Here is a 21,301-nt window from a genome sequence, read left to right as displayed (position 1 = left end):
CATGGGGCAAGACAATGAATAAACAAGAAAAATCAGTAAAATATGCTGTGTGTGAAATGGGGATGAGTGATACTAATTGTTGAGTGGGGACAATTCTAGATATGTTGCCCAAGGGAGGCCTCACCGAGTAGTGATATTTAAATAAAACCTGAAGGGACTGAGGGGCGAGTCATGGCGACAGCTGGGCAAAAGCATGCCAGGCTAGGAGAGCTAGTGCAAAAGGCCCAAGGAAGAGGCAGCCTGCTTGGAGCAGGAGAAAAGACAGGTGAGGTCAGAAATTTAAGGGGACGAGATCGTGTAAGGCCTTATGATAAGCCCTGTGAGGATTTGGGCATGTACTATTAGGGAAATGGGGATTTAATGGGAAATTTGAGCAGAGAGCCATAAACATATTCTTTTAATAGGATCACTGGCTGCTGAGACAGACGCAGGGAAATGAGTAAGAGACACCTGCAATGACACAGGCAAGAGATGAAGGACAGTTGGAGGCAGCTGAGATATGTGGTAGGGTTCTGCATATTCCTTGCTCATGGGTAGCATGGAGTAGGAATGAAAGAAGGTGTCAATGATGACGGATAGTCATCATTGCTTCAGATCTTCACTGAGCCCTAACGACTTCCAAATCTATGCTTCTGATCCAGACTCCTTCCTTCCCTGGGGCCTGGCACACGGCAGGGAACTGACATTAACATTTGGTGGACTGAAATGAAAAAAGTAGATGAGTCTGTCTGGTTGGTGGCACAATTTTTCCAGGCCTCTACCAATGTATAGTCTACCTCCAGGTACTGGAGGGAGGCACAGAAAAAAGAGATGCCATGTCCCCATCTTGGTCTAAAGTGAGAAGTCGAGAGAGGGCAGAAACTGCAATAGGGCCATACCTAATCCTTCCAGTAAGAAAATGCCAAGAATGATGGACATAGTGTCGGGTTTGTGATGTCAAGAGACTGGGTGCCAATCCCAGCTGTGCTTCTTAACTCAATCTCTTCCCTTCATGGCTCCCAGTTTTCCTTCTGAGAACAGAGAGGCGGGCTCTCTGAAAAGAGACTGTCCAGCTGTAAGCCTCCCAGTGCTGGGATCCTTTTCCTGCAAGGCCCTGTCTCCTCTAATGACCTGACACACTACTTCTCCAAAATTGTGCTTAGGAAACTTTTCTGTTTCCTTTCAGAATAATGACGCTGACTCTGAGTCTAGTAAGATGTGTCTCTACTAGTTCCCAAAGAAAAACACCCATGTCTTTGTTGCCTGCTTAAAGTAAATACCACCTTAGGCCTGTTACCCCATCTATAAACTGGGAATATACACCAGATCGCTGGGATGCTGAGTAGGGTTAATTACATACAGACCGTGTAGGGGTTAAGCAGATACACAAGTGTGCTGGAAGTTCTTGGCATAATACTATAGTATTACAATAATTTTGGCTTGCAAATTACACCCCAGCCAAGGTATCACATGGAAAAGTGGGTCTGATCCCATGGCCTGCTGAAAGTGAAATGAAAAAAACAAGTTGTAAAATACAACGTTTCTTCCTAACCCTTTGAAAAAGGCAGAGACAATGCTTCCATGTGCAACCCACATGCAGGGAACACATTTCCAGATCCTGGAGAGGACTCTCTTGTCCCGGGTCACCTGGCCTGTTGCCAGGATCTGCTGATCTTCCTTCCTGAGCCTAGAAGCAGAAATGGGAGGGGAGGGAGGGAGCCAGAGAAGATTTGTGGTTGGTTGAAAGGTGGGACTTAAATGAGAATGTCCTTCAGTTTTTCTATTCGGGCCTCCCTTACTTGCAGGATAATTAAGTGCTTACAGAGCAGCAGAATGACTTAGAATGTAATTTGAGATATTTAAGTCTAGGAATACCCAAAATAAACATCTTAGTCCAGGTCAACTTCTGGGTCCTTCCACCATCCCCTAGACCAGTGGTCGGTAAACTGCGGCTCGCGAGCCACATGCGGCTCTTTGGCCCCTTGAGTGTGGCTCTTCCACAAAATACCACGGCCTGGGTGAGTCTATTTTGAAAAAGTGGCGTTAGAAGAAGATTAAGTTTAAAAAATTTGGCTCTCAAAAGAAATTTCAATCGTTGTACTGTTGATATTTGGCCCTGATGACTAATGAGTTTGCTGACCACTGCCCTAGACCAGTGGTTCTCAACATTTCTAATGCCGCGACCCTTTAATAACTGTAATTTTGCTACTGTTAATCGTAATGTAAATATCTGTGTTTTCCGATGGTCTTAGGCTTACAGCAGCGGTTCTCAACCTGTGGGTTGCCTAAGACCATTGGAAAACACAGATATTTACATTACGATTCATAACAGTAGCAAAATTACAGTTATGAAGTAACAACGAAAATAATTTTATGGTTGGGGGTCACCACAACATGAGAAACTGTATTAAAGGGTCCCGGCATTAGAAAGGTTGAGAACCACTGCCCTAGACACATCACACACACACACACACAAACACACACACACACACACACACACACACACGACAATGAAGGAGTTGTATAATCTGCGATGGTGTCTGTAACTGTGTGGGTCTGAAACATTTTTCTGGCTCGTAGGTGATAGTACCATCTGAGCAAAGAGGGAAAGAACAAATAACTTGATCGGGAAAGGACAATTTGCAGTCTATTCCGTGGCTTCATTGTGTGCGGCTGAGTGGACAGAGCACAGGACTCAGAGTAAGACCCAAGTCTGAGTCCCAGTTCTGCCACTTTGCAACTGTGGCCTCAGGAAGAGTAAGGAGAGGAACAGTAAACAGCTGTTGATCCTTTCCTGTCCAGACTCAGAGTCTGACCTCCACCTCTAGTGTGGCCAGGGCTGTGTCCTGGACAAAAAAGCCTCTGGTCTTGTTGCTAGGACAAAGGAAAAAACAGACTCTCCCAATGCCTATCTATAATATACAGGAAGCAAGTTGAGATTTTTAAAAAATCTGTGCTGTAAGATTTCTTAGAGAATTTCTCAGATTTCAGTTCTCAGACCTTAAGGTAAGTCAAATTCTGGGGCTTGCCCAGCCAAATTCAAAGGAACACCAGCTCTAGTGGCAGTTACCTCATTTCCAGGCAGTTCTTGTCTCTACCTGGAGCATGTCGCTGCCCTGAAAAGCAAGCTGGGCCCCTCCCTCTGCCTCAGTTTCCTCATTTTTTATTAATAATCAAAGGACGATCTTAAGTTGCAAAGTAGAGATGAGTGTAAATGACATCATTTCGGAGCCACCAGAAGGGAGAACTGGCGCACAGTGTACCTGAGTGACTTTCTCTGGGCCTCAGTTTCTCCATCTGCAAAAGGAGGACCCTGGATTAAATGGAGTCTTGTCAGCTCTTACAATTTGGGCATTAAACATTCCCACAGCTTGCTCCGCCAGGCAGGCCGTGAACAGGGTTAAAACCACGACTACCTCAGAGGTGAAAAGGTAAGCAAACATTCCGACCTCTCCTTAGCCTGGCCCTCGGATTGGTGCAGGGCAGTGCCCCAGCCGCCTCTCCCGGCCGCAACCTCCAGCTGGATTGCTAATACCCTCATTAGCATAGATTACTCCGAAGATCTGGCACACCTGGCCTGAACCGGAGTCTCCGTCCCTTTAAGAAGGGGATAGCCACTCTGTCCCTAAGGGGTCTCTGCACCACATTTCCCCCGGCGGGTCGCGCTGTAAACTAGAAATGTTCCCCGTTAATCCACCTTTGCACCCTACCCAACAGTGGGGACGCCCTGGGTACACAGCGCGAGGGTCCCTGGGGATGCGGACGGGTTTGGTCTCCGAGCGTGGTAGGCTAAAGGATGGCTACCTCTCGCCTCAGGCGGCGGCGGGCTGAAAACCTGGCGGGGCTGGCAGCGCCGCGGGACCCCGGCGCCCTCAGGCCTGATCCCGAAGCTGGCGCCGAGGCGACCGCGGGAGGTGGCGAGTGCTGAGGAGGAGAAGTGCGCCGGCGGAGACCCGGGCGCAAGGGGGCGGGGCTTGGGCCAAGGTCTGGCGGCCGGGCTCCTGGGGGGAAGGGGCGTGGCCTGCTGGGCGGGGTGGGGGCGGGGCGAGCGCCGGCCCGGAGAGGGCGGGACCGCGGTGCGGGGCGGGTTCTGGCGGCCCGAGTGTCACACACGCGGCGGTTCGGGAGGTGGCGGCAGCGGTAGCGGCAGGCGCCGCCGGGACGGGCACGGGCGCGCGGGCTCGGCAGGGCGCCGGCTGCCTCCCTCCGTCGCTCGCTTTCCGGCTGTGGGGCTAGGATCGCCCCAGCGCTCTCGGAAAGGAAGAAGGGGGGCCGAGGACGCCGACAAGTTCGCTTAGCAGCCAGGATCCCGGCCAAGGCGGAGGCTGTGCCTCCGACGGGGCAGCAGCGCGCTCCGCAGCGGAGCGCACGATAGAGCGTCCGAGGCGGGGGGCGCCCGGGCCTTTCGCTCTCGGCGGGGCCGTGGGCCGGGATCCCATGAGACGCTCCCGCGAGGGGCTCCAGATCCGAAGCCCCGGCAGCGCGCGGCGGAGGCGGAGGGCGGTGCTGCAGCTGCCGGAGCCCGGGAGCCACCGACAGGAGGCGGCGGAGAGAACTTGAACTTGGCGTCGGGAGCAGGCGCCCCGGACGCCCCCCGCCGGGGCCGGGGCGCCAAGGGACCTGGGCGGCTGCGCTGCCCCCCGAATGGCCGCGGCCGTGGACCTGGCTCCCGTGCCGCGGCCCTAGGCGGCCTCTCGCCATGGCCAAGTGGCTGAACAAGTACTTCAGCTTGGGCAACAGCAAGACCAAGAGCCCCCCACAGCCGCCGCGGCCCGACTACCGCGAGCAGCGGCGCCGGGGTGAGCGGCCCTCGCAGCCCCCCCAAGCCGTGCCGCAGGCCTCCGCGTCCTCCTCGGCGTCCTGCGGTCCGGCCGCCGCCTCCTGTTTCTCGGCCTTGTCGGGATCGCTGCCCGACGACAGCGGCAGCACGAGCGACCTCATCCGCGCCTACCGCGCACAGAAGGAGCGCGACTTCGAAGACCCCTACAACGGCCCCGGCTCGTCGCTGCGCAAACTGCGCGCTATGTGCCGCCTGGACTACTGCGGCGGCAGCGGGGAGCCGGGCGGGGGCCAGCGCGCTTTCTCCGCCTCGTCCGCGTCGGGCGCCGCGGGCTGCTGCTGTGCCTCCTCTGGTGCGGGCGCCGCAGCATCCTCGTCCTCGTCCTCCGGCTCCCCGCACCTCTACCGCAGCAGCAGCGAGCGGCGCCCAGCCACGCCGGCCGAGGTGCGCTACATCTCCCCCAAGCATCGCCTCATCAAGGTGGAGAGCGCTGTGGGCAGTGCCGGGGATCCCCCGGGGGGTGCCTGCTCGGGCGGCCGCACTTGGAGCCCCACAGCCTGTGGAGGCAAAAAACTGCTCAACAAGTGTGCTGCCTCGGCCGCGGAGGAGAGCGGGTCCGGCAAGAAGGAGAAGGTAAGGCGCCCCTTGGCCTCTTCCAGGGCCACTGTGCCCATGGGGAAACTGAGGCACTGCCTCGGTTTCGAGTCCCTATATCAACAACTTCTTGCTAAGACCCTGGGGTCAGGACTCCCACGTTCCTTCCTGATTCTGCCCCCTCCACGCACTTTCCCCCCGGATCGTCGGCCTCCTGAAACACCCACTTTCTCTGCTGCTCCCAAAACGTCCCCTCTCTGAGCCCACAGCCAGGTGCCCGCTTGAGAAGTTGCCTGACGAGAAAGCCCCGCCCGGCCTTGCCCAAGAACGAGACACCCAGCCAGCCCTTCCCGCCCCCGAGGAGTAAAGTCAGAGTCAGAGCTGTCACCGACTTAAAAGAGCGCTTACTCTTGTCTATCTCCTCTTCCCTTACTCCCCCCAGTCTATTGATGGGAAACCGGTCCAGAGCTGGGGAGGGACTCGCCCCGAATTACACTGCATTCCTGGTGGTAGATCCGGGCCCGGCTGTCTCTAAAAGTGCATATGTAAATCCCACTAAACGCCCAGCGCTGCCCCACCCCCGGAGCCAAATGCGGGCTGTCTTTTGTGCTGGAGCTGCCCCTGAAACCAAGCCAGCTTTTCCGGGAGGGGGTCCGCCCTTCGGCTCTGCTGATAGGAGACCCACCCCTCCAATCCTCACCTTCCTTCCTGACCCTACTTCTACCCCACACTGTCCCAGAGGTGAGGGGGACAACTCTGACAACTCTGTGCCTTACATATCAGGCCATCTTGATTCCCCCTTTGAAGCAGGCCAGTTAATTACAGCCAGACTGGGCCCTCTCCTCCCCTTCACACTTCTGTGAGCCTCCCTTTCCCCATAAAATAATACTTGTTCCATCTTCTGGTGGAGGGCAGTGTTTTGATTACATCTGAGGCCGTGTCCTGCTATGGCTGTCAGGTGGCTGTCCCTCTTGTAAACTTTTGCCCAGGCAGGGTAGGGGGAGACTGATAAAGAGTCTGAGTTCCTTTTAGGACTAGATGTCCAGCCAGGTGGGAGAAAGGCTCCTACCTACCAGCTGGTGCTTGGAAACGGATCTTTTGTGTTTTCCTGTGGGGAGGAGTAAGGGGTTACCCACCTTTAATTTTTCTACCTGGCTTTCTCTCTCTGAGGTCCCAGGTCCCCAGAGTATCCCTTTCCCAATTGGTCTGCTGAAGACAGCCTGGGCAGTCTGTGGTGGATCCCACCTCTGCCCGGGGTCAGTTTGGGACCACACCTCAGAAGCATGGACTTTGGGCTTCCTAAGCACCCAGGATGTCTCATCTAGATGACAAGAAGCTAGTAGCCAGGTGGCCACCCAGATGCTGCTTTGGGGAAGGGGAGATTTCTCTGTGAGCCTCCGGAATCATGGGCTTGTAGTTGAACCTGTAAGGGGAACACCAAAGAGGCTCCCTACCACCTTATGCATGGTCCAGGCTTATCTAGGTGCTGACCTGGGAGAACCTAAAATTCCTGGGTATGGAAGGTGCCAGGAAGGCCCGGCCTAGCTATCAGGCGAGTCACAGCCAAAGGTGCTGGACTCCCTGAATCTGCCTTTTTACTCCATGGCCACCTGCCAGGTAGGCAAATCTCCTTTCTCTCCCGCTGCTGGTCATTCTGCCTGCTCACTAAAGTCTTCTTTTATGGCTTTCAAAACTTTAGTAAACATTTTTTCCTACTTACAATTAAGACTATGTCAAATACTGAAGAATAATGCTTTATAGCTGGAATGTCAAGTATATTTAAGACTTGGCTTCATTCTGCCATCAATTATTTCTCATGGGTCTTCATGTGCCCTCCCTTGCTCAGTGCTGAAGCGGCCCCTGTAGTTGAATGCTGTGTCCCAGGCTGAAGTGTACATGAGGACTGCTGTGATGGGGCTTTGTGTTACCTGGGACTGAAGGGGAGGGGTGGTCTGGGAGGGCCTTTATCATGGGGGAGGGGTGTTGACCTTGGCTGCAGAGGAAAGCCTGGTGCTTCAGGGAGCTGCAGGTAAAGTTCCTGTAGCTGGAATTGAGAGGTGAGAGTTTGTCCCCAGAGGGACAGCAGGGGCAGGGGCAGGGAGGTTAAGCACAGTGAGGGCCAAGGAATGGATTAAGTGATGTGAGCAAATACAATTTTTTTGGAAAAGATCTCGGGGCTGCATTTCACCTATTGGGTTGTGACTTCAAGCCCTTTGATCTTTTGAGAAGTTGTTCCCATTCCATATGCTGAGGAATTGAGGCTACCAGGTGTTTTTTCTTTCTTTCTTTCTTTTAATATATTTTATTGAATTTTTACAGAGAGGAAGGGAGAGGGATAGAGAGTTAGAAACATCGATGAGAGAGAAACATTGATCAGCTGCCTCCTGCATACCCGCTACTGGGGATGTGCCCGCAACCAAGGTACATGCCCTTGACTGGAATCGAACCTGGGACCCTTCAGTCCGCAGGCCAACGCTCTATCCACTGAGCCAAACTGGTCAGGGCAACCAGGTGTTTTTTCTAAGGAGGAGGGGAACAGCCAGGGAGGGTCACACTAGACAGTGGTTCTCAAATCATCACCTGGAGGGCTGGTCAAAACAGATTGCTTGGATCCACCCCTCACATTGACTAGTGCACCAAGCCTGGTGTGGGGCCTGAAGATGTGCATTTCTGACAAGTTCCCAGGTGATCTTTTGCTGTTGATCCTCAACCCACTTTGAGAACCACTAATGCAACAGTGGCCTCTCCTTAACCCTCCTCCCTCGGGGTCTTCTGGTCCGAGCTGTTTTGGGAATGTAGAGACTCCGGATGCCCTCTGTGTGGGGCTGCCTCCTAATCTGGGGCCAGCATCCAGCCTGGTCAGGCAGCCAGGAGGCAGCCTGGTTTTCACATTATTTTTAGCCAGACAGCTTTTGGAGGCCAGGCATGCTGTAGATCCAGCCCTGAACACCCCAGAGTCTTCCATCTGTCCCTCATCCATGGATCCAGGAACACCTACTTCTAGCACCCTGCTTAATCTCAGGCCCAGCTTCCTTTTATCAGTTGGACAGGAACCTATAGGGTTGTTGAATGCCCCCCTGTCTGCCAGGCCTGGTGTTTGTTTTTAATGTTGGGCCTGAGTTGAGAGTTACTGTGTATGGCATGGAATAGAAGCTGCCAGTCCACAGATCCTCCCTTCAATGCCTCTAGTCTAGTGTCACGCCACTATAGTTTATTCTCCCTCTCCCCCCCCCCCCCACAACCTCCCTCAGTATCTGTGCCTCCCTCTGTCACACACTTAGGCATCCTCCTATTCTCCCAGGTGAGTCCTGGGGCACACACACAGCTGGTCACCACCACCACTAGCATCATGGGCATTTTCCCTATTAGAATCATGTGGAAGGACTGTGTTTTCAATGTAACCAGCTTTTACCCAGCACTTCTATTGTGCTCAGAGATCTCTTGGTACCAGGGTGAGTTAGGAGGGGAGGGAAGAAAAGCTGCAGAAGATTTGTCAGTAATCTCTGGCCTACACCGCTGGAGGAGACTGACACACTGTCTTTCCATCATTTGTCTCCCAGTGTTTTTGTCTTGGGAAATTTAACAAGTCTTCACCTAGGACGCAACTTTGAGCTGAACCTAGAGATGGAAGTGGCATTTCATTGCAAAGAAAGGGGTGACTGCAGCCTGCAGGAGCACTAGTGTGTCAGTGCTGTGTGTGTACACGTGAATATGAAAGTGTGTCCCTGTGTATGTGTGTGGTTATATATGTGTGTGTACATGTAAAACCTCAGCGAGGAACTTCTTCTTGGAAACCAGAGCTTTTTTGCAGTGGGCCTCACTTGGGGAATGAAAGATGACAACGTGAGAGAGGTGGGGGCCTGAGTTTGTACCCACCCCCACCTCAGGGAAGTCCTTGAAGACTGTTGAGCCAGGAATGGGATGGATTTAGTCAGAGCCATGGTTGGGGAGCATCCCAGGCTATATAAACAGCTGCCACAATCTGGGGAAGTTGGGGTCAGAGTTAGAGGACAATTGCAGTATAGTCCAGTGGAGAGACAGTGAGGACCTGAGTGCTTGGGAAGAGAGAACAACTCTTAAGTAGGTGGAAATACTATTCCTTCAGGTTGTCTGTATTTAAAAATGATGATGGCCCGGCTGGCATGGCTCAGTGGTTGAGCGTCGACCTATGAACCAGGAGGTCACGGTTCAATTCCCGGTCAGGACACATGCCCGGGTTGCGGGCTTGATCCCCAGTGTGGGGTGTGCAGGAGGCAGCCAATCATTGGTTCTCATCATTGATGTTTCTATCTCTGTCTCCCTCTCCCTTCCTCTCTGATATCAATAAAAATATGTATTTTTTAAAAAGATCATAAAAGAGGCCGGTAACTTGGTAGTTCTTTTGGGCAGCCAAGCAGTTCTCATCCAGTTGTTTTCTGCTGAAGTCTTGTTTCTTTTATCATTAAGTAAATGTTTCCACCACAGCTGAAAAAGTCAAGACGCATCATGACATCAGTTTTAAATACATGCTAATGCATACCGACACTTTATATTTTGTCGGCATCCACAGAGTTGAGTTAAATAACATGTTTCCTAAGGAATAAATAATATTGTGTCTAACCTTTTTTTTTTTTCCTTAAGAGAAAAAAAAAACACACATTTAGCAAACAGTTTCTGAGCTGCCTGCTGGGCAGGGGGAAGTCAGAGAAAATAAATGGTGGCCAGCTTTCAAAGACAGAAGAATCTCAGTTTGGAGTTGAAGACGCTCAGTTTGCAGCTTCTCAGGGACTAGCCTGGGAAAGAGATACAGCTAATGAGACAGTATCACGACTGAAGGAATGCTAGTGTGTGCATAGGGCTAGGCGGGCTCAACTCTGTCTGGTAAGTCAAAGAAGGCTTTCAGGAGGAGGCACCGTTTGAGCTGACTCTAGAAGGATGAGTGGGAATCCCCCAGGCAGGGGCGTGAAGAGGAAGGCTCTCCATGCAGAAGGGATAGAACAGCTGTGCTCAGGCCTGACGGCCTGGGAGAGAATGGTTGGAGGCTCAGCAGGGCAGAAGTAGTGGGGGATGGCAGAGGGAGGTTGGAGCCACAAAGGGAAGAGAGTGTCTCATGTGCCTTGCTGGGAAGTTGTGACTTGTCTTTTGGTCCTTTTCACATAAAATCATTGATGTTTGGCTTGATTGACACCAGGGCAAACGTGAGTTGTCAAGTCATTTCCAGTTGGTTAATGGTCACAATCTCCAGTTCTAAGAAAGTAATTGACTGAAAAGGTTAGAGCCATACTTGGTAGTTGTGGTTTGGCTTGGGATACTTTCTCCTTTGAAGTCCTATCCTTTAAAAGTAATGTGAGAGAAATGCCTGCATATCAAGTCCAGTTTTTCCATTGATTTCCCAGAAGAGAAATACATTCTCCATGCTTTCATGCTAACCTCTAATTGATCATTTATTTATGTTTTTAAAAAAATGATATCTAGAGAAACCGAGAAAGAGAGAAACATCAATTTGTTGTTTCACTTACTTATGCATTCATTGGTTGATCTTGTGTGTGCCCTGACTGGGGATCAAACCTGCAATCTTGGTGTATCACTCTAACTGAGCTATCCAGCCAGGATTCAAATTGATCATTTAATCCTCATGATCACCCTAGAAGAGGTTCAGGTACTGTATCGGTTAGCTATTGCTGCGTAACAAATCACCCTAAACTCAGTCGTTTTAAACCAGGAGTTAGCAAACTTTTCATAAAGGGCCAGATAGTAAATATTAGGTTTGCAGATCAGTCTCCAATACAACTATTAAACTCTGCCATTGTAGCTTAAAAGCAGCCAGGGACAGTATATAAATGAAAGGGCATGCTGTGTTCCAATAAAACTTTATTTACAAAAACAGGCAGTCGACGTGTAGTCTGTAGTTTCCAACCCCTGCTTTCAACTATAATAAGGACATGTCAACTGAGCAGTGTTTCTGGTCTTAGCTAGGCTCACTCAGGCATCTGTGGTCAGTGTCGGGTGGGTGTGCAGCCCTGCTGATCCTAGCTGGCCTCTCTTCCATGTTTGGGGTTCAGATGGTTTAGGATGGCCTTGGCTGCGACAGTGATGTGATCTCTGTTCCATGTGGTCTCTCATCTTCCAGCAGGCTAGCCTTGTTCATATGATGGTGGTTCCAAGAAAGAACAGAAGCCCATAAGGTTTCTTGAGGTTGGAAATTGGCACACTTTCCCTTATGCATTCTGTTGACCAAAGCAAGTCACAGAGCCAGGATTTGAGTAGAGAGGAGGAGCTGCAAAATCCAAGGCAAAAGGCAGGGATATAGGCAGGCCATCAATCAGGGCCTTCGATGCCCTCCATCTACCACAGGTAGTATTACCCCTATTCTATGGATAAAGAAACTGAGGCTTAGAGGTTAATGACTTACCTTATGTCACACAGCTACCAAGTGACAGAGCCAGGATCACACCTGTGCAGTCTGAATTCAAAGCCTACATGCTTTTTATGAATTTGTTCCACTAGTTTTCACAATTTAAGTAGAGATAGTAAGTCTGATACTTAATGAAATGTGTTATGTCTCTCTTCCTTCCCTTTACTTAATGCTTCTCTTCTTGTTCCCCTCGCCCTAATTCCTATGCCTCTCAGACTAGTCTTTGGTGGTCCCCAGAAGAGGCCCCAGAGCTGGCTTTTCTCTCTTCCCCCACCCCCATCTGCCTCTGAATTCCATAAATGAGATGCTAATGCAGCACTTGACTTACTTTTTTATTTACTTATTTAGTTAGCTTTTTATAAAGAGGGTAGTGTTTGATAAATAATTTTTATTGATTTTTAGAGAGGAAGGGAGAGGGCCAATTGATGTTTCACTCATCAATTTGAGAGTGAAACATCAATTGGCTGCCTCCTGCACGCCCCCTCCTTGGGATGGAGCCTGAAACCCAGGGATGTGCCCCGATCGGGAATCGAACCAGCAACCTTTCTGTGCACTGGACTTCGCCCAACCAACTGAGCCATGGCCAGGGCCACTTGACTTATTTTATAGAGAAATTCTGCGCAGAGTTGGTGCTTCCCAAACTACAGGTGCACAAAACGTCTTGTAACAGTCATGTCTCCTCATTGCAGCCCTAAGTGTTCCCTCCCCAAGGATTGGCGAGGCTGTCTGTGCTGTTCTAAGACAAAAATTAGTGGTACCTTGGCCCTTCCTTATCAACAAGGAACCTAAATTTCCTTAAAGGAGGAAATTTTGACTGTCCTCTAATCTGACAATCTCAGAACATGACTGATATCCGAGGACTTAACCCTTAAGGCCTGCCCTGTCTTCTCCCTGCCCCTAAAGCATTTCTGACCCATAAAATAGGAGTTAAACAGCAAATCTGAAACAGGTGTGGCTTCCTTCCTCTGGTCATTTAGCAAAACTGAACTTGCCTGCGGTCAAGAGCTCCCCCGCCTCCCCTCGCCCCCACCCCCTCCCCGCAGTTTCATGTCTTGTGCTGAGATAGCCAAGCCCAAGAGGTAATGGGGGAGGGGGAGGAGGGAAGGGGTAGGTCAGGCTTGGCCATGGAAAATAAATTGGAATTGTTGGCTTTGAAGCAGAGAGCTAGATCCTGGCCTTCTGAGGTTGGGTGGAGGTGGTGGTGGGTTTCTTGCAGGTTGGGGACAGAGGCTGCGATGGTGTCTGCCACTCTGACTTCATAACTTTTGTTTGGCCTGTGTTGACTGAGGAATTGCCATACGCAGGCAGGCCACTATCAGGAGCTGTGTGGATACAAGGATGAGCCAGGGGATAGGTGGTACCTGCCCATAAGGAGCTTAACTTCTGATGAGGATACAGGAACCAAGGTTAGAACCCAGATCTGTATGGCAGGATTTAGCAGTAAAGTAGTGTGTGTGGGTGAACTCAGAGCCATCCCGGCACGGAGGCTGTTCTGGGCTGAGCCTTAAGTCCATGGAGCTAAAGGATAAGTAGGGTGAGGGAAGTAGGGAAGGCTTTTTGGAGAAAGCATTTGAGTAAAAAAAAAAAGAAAGGAAAAGAAAAGAGTAGTCACTTGAATTGAGGGAGCTTTCCACAGTAGTAATATTAGCCAGTACTTCCATGACACCTACTCCGAGTGAGGCACTGTTCTACATGCTTTCTGTGCATTAACTCTTTTACCCTTTAATGTCCTTTAAAGTTGGTGCTACTGTCATTCCCATTGTACATATGAGAAAACTGCAGCACAGAGAAGTTATGTAAATTGTGTAAAGTCACACTGCCAGTAAGTGGCAGAGATGAGATTTGAACCCAGAATCTTTGTTTATTGTGTGTGTTGTGTGTTTTTTATCCTCACCCAAGGATATTTTTTCCATTGACATACATATATATATATATATATATATATATATATATATATATATATATATATTTTAGAGAAAGTAGAGGAGAGAGAGAGAGGAGAGAGACATTGATTGGTTGCCTCCTGTTCTAGCCTGCAACCGAGGTACATGCCCTTCACCGGGAATCAAACCTGAGACCCTTCAATCTGAGGGCCGATAGAGCCTATGCTTTAACCACTGAGCAAAAAACCAGCCAGGGCCGGAATCTTTTTTAACCATTATGCCACTCCACCTCAGGCTGCACAATTTCATGCCTTATTTGTGGCAGATAAAAAAAAAATTCTCTGTTAATACTTTAGGAGTGACTGATTCCTACATTTATGTGAGTATTCCACAGCTTAAAGGACACTTTCACACCCATAATTAATTTCTCAGAGTCACTCTGTGCTGTAACTTCCCCCCACCCCCATGTTACAGATGGAGAAACTGAGGCTCTGGGGAGACATGGCGCCTGCCCTGCACCACAGCAGGTACTGGCCAAGTCCTTGTGCCAGACCAGGGTGATGTGGAGGTGACTTGGCCATAGCTCCAGTCCACAGGAAGGGTGACAGCCTGATTGATTTCCGGTTCTTTCCTTGTTTTCATTCTGAATAGCTTTGCTGAGACCATTAAGGAGGATCGACAGAGGACCTTGCTTCCCCAATGGAATTTTCCTTCTCTTCCTGTTTGGTATTTTCCAGTAATATTTCTATTACTGTTTCACTTTCAGAGGCACTAGCTTCCTGAGAGTTTGTGCTTTCTCAACTGCTGAGCTAGGAAGAATTGAATTTTCCTTTAAATCATTCAGCTCCTTTCCATTTTCTCCATAGGGAGGTCTCTCTGGATTTCCCATTATGCTGTAGAGGAAGGATCTTGGAGGTGGGTCCAAGGGATGGAGAGAGAATTAGTCAGGGCCCTGGGGAATGACTCAGGCCCCGGTTTTCCAAGCAGTACTTAAGAGTAATGGTCAGAAAGGGGCTTCCTGAGGGCAGAGTGACTTGACAGGTGTGTAGGGGGTGGAGACCACTGGCCCACTGCTGGTCCTTCACTTACAGGCTGGACCCCGAGTTCTCAACTGGGCCACGAGAATCCATACCAATTCCTTTCTCCTCATTCATTCATTCATTCATTCATTCAGCAGACATTGTTGAGTGCCTGCTATGTGCTGGATATTAGTCTATTTAGGTGCTGGAGATACAGCAGTGAATAAAACATAAAACTGTGCTCCCCTGAGTTTGCCCTAACAGGGGGAGTCAAGCAAATAGAGTATGTCAGGTAGAGAGTGTGGAAAAAAGTAAAGCAGGATACAGAGGCTAGGGTGGGCCAGCGTTTGGGGTGGGGTGCTGTTTTAGATGGGTGCTCCGAGAGGGCTTTGCTGAAGGATGTGGTAGCATGATTCATGGCTCTCCCAGAAAAGAGCATTCCAGGCAGAGGGACTGGTCAGGGCAAAAGCCCGAGGCAGGAGCATGCCTGGGTCCTTCAAGGAGGTCAGCATGACTGAGGAGAGCAAGTGGGGAAGAGAAGGCAGATGAGGTCTGAGGCGGGCCGGGCAGGCCAAGCGTGCCTAGCCTTTGGAAGTACTGAAATAAATGGTCTCTCACTTTAACTCCGGGTGAGATGAGACGGCATGGAGGATTCTGAGCAGTGGAATGACGTGAACCGACTTGGGTTTTGAGAGGGTGGCTCTGGCTGCCTGGTGGAGAATAGACTGGAGGGGACAAGCCTGGAGACCAGCTAGGGGACCTGCAGCCACTGGAACTGGGGCACTAGTGGTGGGTAACGAGGAGACCCAGTTCAGGACATGTCATGAAGGTAAAGCTGTGGGATTTCCTGGCAGATGACATCTAAGTATGAGAGGGGGACGAGAGTCAAGGATGACTCCAAGGTTTTGGCCTGTACAACCTGGAGGATGAGTGTTCATTAGCGGTAATGGGGAAGAAGCCGGAGGAGCACAGTTCTGCCCATGGAATTGATCCATCCACTGGGTCCTGGGGCTGGGAGCAAGCCATGCTCTGCCTTCTAGGGCGGGGCCGGGGGGTTCCTGAGAACCCAGAGAAGGCATGGGTGGCCTTTGTCTTTCGTCTGGAGCTGGGGGAAATAAACCACCAGGAAAAAGAGACCATATGGGAGGTGGGTGCAGAGGAAAGTGGGTACGGGACATCCCAGACAGAAAGGATCCTGTTCACAGTGACTGAGATCGGAAGGGGAGTGCTGCTGCCTGTGGAGGTGTGGCCAGAACCTGGGGTGTAACCGCTGGTGATAGAGGATGGTGTGGGGGGGAGTTGGAGGGAAGGGCCACTGGTCTGAAATTACCCCAATTCTCCAAATTCAAAAGAGGTTATCTGCTGAGTTGCGTGCTGTGTTGTGTGCCTGGGCAAAAATGAGTGCCAGGTTAAGTCTCTAGGGACAGGGGTAGGGCCTGCCTGTTCTGCTAAGCAGAGCATTTCATTGCTGAGCACTTGTGATTGTTGGGGAAAGTTCTCCCTTATATGGGGCTCACTGGAACTTGGGCTAGGGGTGTGTGTGTGTGTGTGTGTGTGTGTGTGTGTGTGTGTAGGGGGCGGGGGTGGAGGCACACAGAAGTAGGAGGAATGGAACTTCCCTGGTTTCTCCAGGCTCTGGCTAAATTTTAGAAATGAAATGACCAGAAAGTTACAGTGAAGCTTCACTGTCTTTTTGGATGGGCACTCCCAGAAAGCCAGACAGCCCCGTAATCCCTCCGGTGCATTCCAAAGCCACACATGTGATTTGGGGCCAGCCCGGCATCTGTGGAATGGTGCAGCCCCTACCTGCCCTTCCGTGGGGGCAGTTGTGAGTTGGCAGTTCCTCAGAACTGCAAGCTTGGATTTTTCAGTGTATTTCAATGTTTCTGTGTTAACTTTTTTCTTTCCCTTTTAACAAAACTAAGACAAGTTTGGTATAGAAAATGCAGACAACCAAAAGTAAGATAGAAACAAAGTCTAATTCTGTAATTCAAAGAAACTACAGTTTCACTGTCCACCTAGCCTTTTTTTTTCTATGCTTATATAATACATTTTCCTCCACAGGTCTCCTCAGCTAGTTGTATCTGTTTCTTTTCTTTTTGCTTAGAGACATGGAAAGATGTCTATATTTTCTTAAACATTCAACAACTGTAATTTAATGTCTGTATAGCGTTCAGTTTGCATTTAGATTCTCCCTAGTTTTCTCTAATTGAACAGTGCTGTGATAAACATCTTTGTAACTTAATTCTTTGCCTAAGTCTGTGATGATTTCCCTCGGATTGGTTCCCAGAAGGAGAACTGCTGGGTAAGAAGGTAAAAATTTTGATTCATGCTTTCAAATTGTATTCTAGAAAGACTTTACAAGTTTATGCCTGTTACTCTAGTGCAATTTACTTTAACTTGCAAATTCTTGGGTTACTAGTGTATGTGTGCTTAACCATTTGTGTTTCTTTTCTAAAATTGTGTACTTTATCTTCTATCCATCTTCTATCCAACTGTGGGGTTTATCTTTTTGTTAATTTGTAAGAGCTCTTTGGGGATTAAGGAGGCTGCCCAATGCCTGCCATTTGGGTTCTAGAAGATTTAATATCTGGAGCTCGATTTCAGGGTATGACGTAGGATTTTAATTTTATTTTTCTGGATGACCATCTTTCTGGACATCCTCTCCTTACTGCTTGTTCTATGATCTGTCTGTATTTCTTCAGGTGCCTTTTTAGACTTAAGTACTTTGACTTGGTCTCACCCTAACTGCTTTTAGGTCTCATCAGCTATTACGATAATGATGATTTTGCCTTTTCTTTATAAAATGAAACCTTCCGTCTGCAGATATCCATGAGTTTATTACACATTCAACATCGGACACCTGAGGGAAGTAACTGGGTATTAGCACTCATCTTTGGGTGCCAGGCCTGACACTCTTGGTGGGATGAGGCTGGGAAAGCCTCTACTCACCTTTGGTGGGGTTGGCTTCCACCTCCCAGACCGGGGAAGGGGAGCAGCTGTCGAGGTCCATTTACGGCAGACTACTAACTGTGGTCTACCCTGCCTGTGTGGCCTTATCTGGGTGTGTCTGTTTTAGCTTTCACTCCATGACTTCATGGAGAAAGGGATGCAACATTTAGTCATCCATTCAGCAAACAGTTTTTAGATACCTACCATGTTCCCACACTGGCCAAGTCCTGCGGATGAGTAAGCCCCTGTGCTCTAACTCAGCGCTCAGGGGGAGATATTGGAAAGATCTGAGAATATAGTCCATCCTCACTTAACGTTGACTTTCAGCGAAATGATGTATAACAAAACCAATTTTACTATAGGCGAATTGATTAAAAACAAGAGTTCAATTCCTATGGCATCTCATCAACCTTTAACAAAATGACATTGAATGAAAGGCATTAGTTGAGGATCTGCTGTATCTCTAACACAAAATAGGAGCTCAACACCAAGATAGACAGGTAAATGACTCTGAGTGGAGAAGCATTGGAGCCTGAGGTGGGTGTAGACAGCAGTGAGCAGACTGTGGGTGGGACAGTTCAGACCTGAAGGATGAGTAAGTCTTGAAGGTGTGGCTTGTGGGGACTACTAGTATATTATTTTGGTCACTTACATTTTTTTTTCACACCCACCAAAGTCTAATTCAAGTGATATGAATTCACAGAGTTCTTCCCTCTAACCTTTTTTATCCCCTCAACCCAGGTGCCCTGTCTCTTTAATTAATGAGAGACCTTTTCTGAACCCCTGTTGTGTTTTCTTCTTTTTCTGGCCTAGACCAGTGTCAGGATAATACATCCTGCAGTATCCACAGTGAGGTTCGTGATATTAATGAATTGGTGGTGTTGGAACAGATTAAGTCCAGGAGTGCTAGGGGGGATAAATCAAGAAAAAAATGCAGATTTTTGAATACTTGTGAACATTTCTATGGTTCGGAGAGACTAAGGGTGTCTACATAATTCACTATACTGTATGTCACACTATGTCATTGAGTCCTAGACATCTAGAAAGAGCTTTTTGAATGTTTTTATATTCTTTGGGCTCTGAATATTAACTCACGGAACCCATAACACTCCCTAGGATATGTATTCTATTAAGAGTCCCATTTTACAGATGGGGAAGCTGAGGCAAATAAGTTTTTTGTTTGTTTAGTATCTTATTGTAGGTGATACAGCTAGTAATGGGTGGAGTTGCAGAGAGGGTGGTCGAGACCAGGCAGCCAGTCTGGCTTCTATCTACCTTTAAACTTTGTGCTATACACCTATAGGGAACAGTGACAGAGGTCAGTTCTGTATCACCTGGTACTCCCAAAATCATGAGGCCAGAGCCATTTAAAAACCGTAGTTCTCTATTGAGAAAGCATCTGAGCCAGACACTTTTCATATTTGTTTCCAGGATAATGCCGCCAAAAGAGTATCAGGAAGGCTTCATGGAGGAGGTGGTACGGGAACTGGCCCTTCATGGATAGGGAAGATTTGGATATTTAGAGATTTGTGCCTGTGAAGAGGGCATCCCAGGAAGGGACCCTGTGAATGGTCCCAAGTCACCTGAAAAGAGGCTGTGAAAAGATAACAGGAAGAGATTATGGAATGGGAGATGAAGCAGGGTGTCTGAAGGCCAGAAGGACGGGGCCACAGAGTGTGGTCTTTTCTGTGGATAATGAAAGATAGTAGAACAAGGGCGTAACAGGGCTGGATCTTTTCTTTAGGAAAACCTGTCTGTCTGCAGCTTAAGAGAATGGGTTAGAGATGGTGGGGAGGGGTGGCCTAAGCTGGGCTTGGAGGTAGGACCCCAGTTAGAATAGCAAATGCTTTAGGCAGAGACAGCAGGGGCCTGGCCCTAGTCTGCACTCTTAAGCAGTGAAATACTGCCACTGACTGCTCAGGCGGCTCTCAGATGGCACTGGTCAATGGAGGAAAATTGATCAAGTACTTGTCAAGGAGATAGATTTTTCTGCATGGCTGTTATCAGTAGCCTGAGATACCCTCATTGGGAGTTAGTAAGTTATCCAGTTCACCAGAGCATTTGTCCACATCTGTCAGTCAGGTGAATAGTGAGCCAGGGGTCCCAGGCCTGGGTCTGGAATGGAGATAGTTTCCACCTGTGGTCCTTGTTGGAAAGCTACAGCAACACAGAGGAGGAAAGGGCAAAGCCACCAAGCAGCTCATCAGTGAGAGCTACGTGGGAGGAAGGAGATGGGGGAGCTGGCAGTGTTTGTTCTGGGGGCCAGCAGAACTAGCCACCTGACCTTGAGACCAAGCTCAGCCCTCCCATCTGATGGCTACACCTCACGGAGTTGGAGGCATTCCAGGATGTCCAGGCAGGTAGATGTCCACAGAGGTAGAAGGAAGCTACGGCAAAGCTGCTGCTGGTGGGGCTGGAGCCTTTAGAAGGGAACAGAGGAAGGGAGAAGGGAGCCCTGTGGCTGCTGCTGGGATGCTGACCTTTAGAGGACGTCCTACACAGGCACAAGGTCTGTAAGAAGCAGTAAGTGCTCAGGAGCCTTCAGGTCCCCAGAGGGGAAGAAACATTAGCCTTGATGAAGAGATGTTTGCTGGGCTTAGTCGAAGGGCCCCCTGAGGATCCTTGGCCAATTTCTTCCACATTCACTGCTGAATCAGACAGGCCCCTCTGGCCATCAGAACACATTCCAAGTCCAGAAGAGACGCTTTGTAAATAAAGATTGAGGAATAATGTGCCATCAGTCCAGCTCGGGGGCTCTTGCCTCACACTTGGGACACATGCTTGGGGAATTCAGCTGTCATTCGGTTCCTGCTTGCTCAGGATTTGTCTGAAAGCCATCTCTAGTGTGACTGCAAAGTGACAAAATGCTGGGAATTGTGTCCTCGCTTCCTAGTCACCCACAGGACAACTGAGAACACTGTTAAGGCCTGATTTCACAGGCCTTGGCCTGAATGTTGTCAAAGTGCAGACACCAATTCTGGCATGCTTCTGGGGTCTTGCCTTCCTTCCCCATGTCCCACCCCTCTGATTTTTGTCTGCATCCTTGATTCTGATTCTTTATCACCTGCAGGCTAGGGCAGAAGTGGGCCTGGGTTTGTAAAACCAGAAGAAATTTTTCTATCCAGGCAAACCTGTTTTAAGGAGTCCTTAAAGATTATTAGACATATGAAACCCCCTGAGGAAGCAGAAATTGCTGGTAGTGACAGCTCACAGAGGGGTGCTGATGAAACAGTTTGGAAGTACAGTGAATGGGGGTAGGGCACAATTTTGACTTTCTTTTTGGTACTATTCAATTTCTTTTCCCCTAAATTAGAAATGCCTTTTTTATACTGGTCTTTTCCTTTGGGGAATGGTTATCCCAGAAAATATCATGCTCCTTTGCTTTTTTATGGTTTCTTCTGATTTTACCTATTTCTCTACAACCCAGCAAGTGCTTCAGAGTATTGGATTCATTAAAGTTCAGCGGCTTGTAGTTCTGTTGTGCCCAAACATTTCTTACTCTGAAAGTAAATTTCAGTTGTACACTTTCAGAAAGTCCATTTATCTTGGACATTTCTGATGGCCATCGTATAGTTATGAATGTAAAAAGGACTTCAGATTCATGAAGGGTACCAAAACAAACAAGAAGTTCGTGTGTTCTTGTCTTACTCAAACTTTTCTTTAAAAAATTTCATAATGGGAAATCAGGGCTTCCCTTGTA

The 21,301-nt window shown here is 49.1% G+C and overlaps 1 protein-coding gene across 1 annotated transcript in view; it reads left to right on the top strand.

The window, feature by feature from the left end:
* The first annotated feature begins 4,086 nt into the window (after window positions 1-4,086).
* SHB (SH2 domain containing adaptor protein B) overlaps window positions 4,087-21,301 on the top strand; it is a 126,906-nt gene continuing 109,691 nt past the window's right edge. Inside the window, exon 1 of the mRNA XM_080668987.1 lies at window positions 4,087-5,392. Within this exon, the coding sequence (XP_080525113.1) occupies window positions 4,679-5,392 (714 nt within the window). The 5' untranslated portion in view covers window positions 4,087-4,678. The remainder of the gene's footprint in view (window positions 5,393-21,301) is intronic.

Source organism: Plecotus auritus, assembly GCF_963455305.1.
Source record: "Plecotus auritus genome assembly, chromosome: 5".
NCBI lineage: Eukaryota > Metazoa > Chordata > Mammalia > Chiroptera > Vespertilionidae > Plecotus > Plecotus auritus.
Note: the sequence above shows the minus strand (reverse complement) of the source record. Positions and strands in the feature narration are given on the sequence as shown.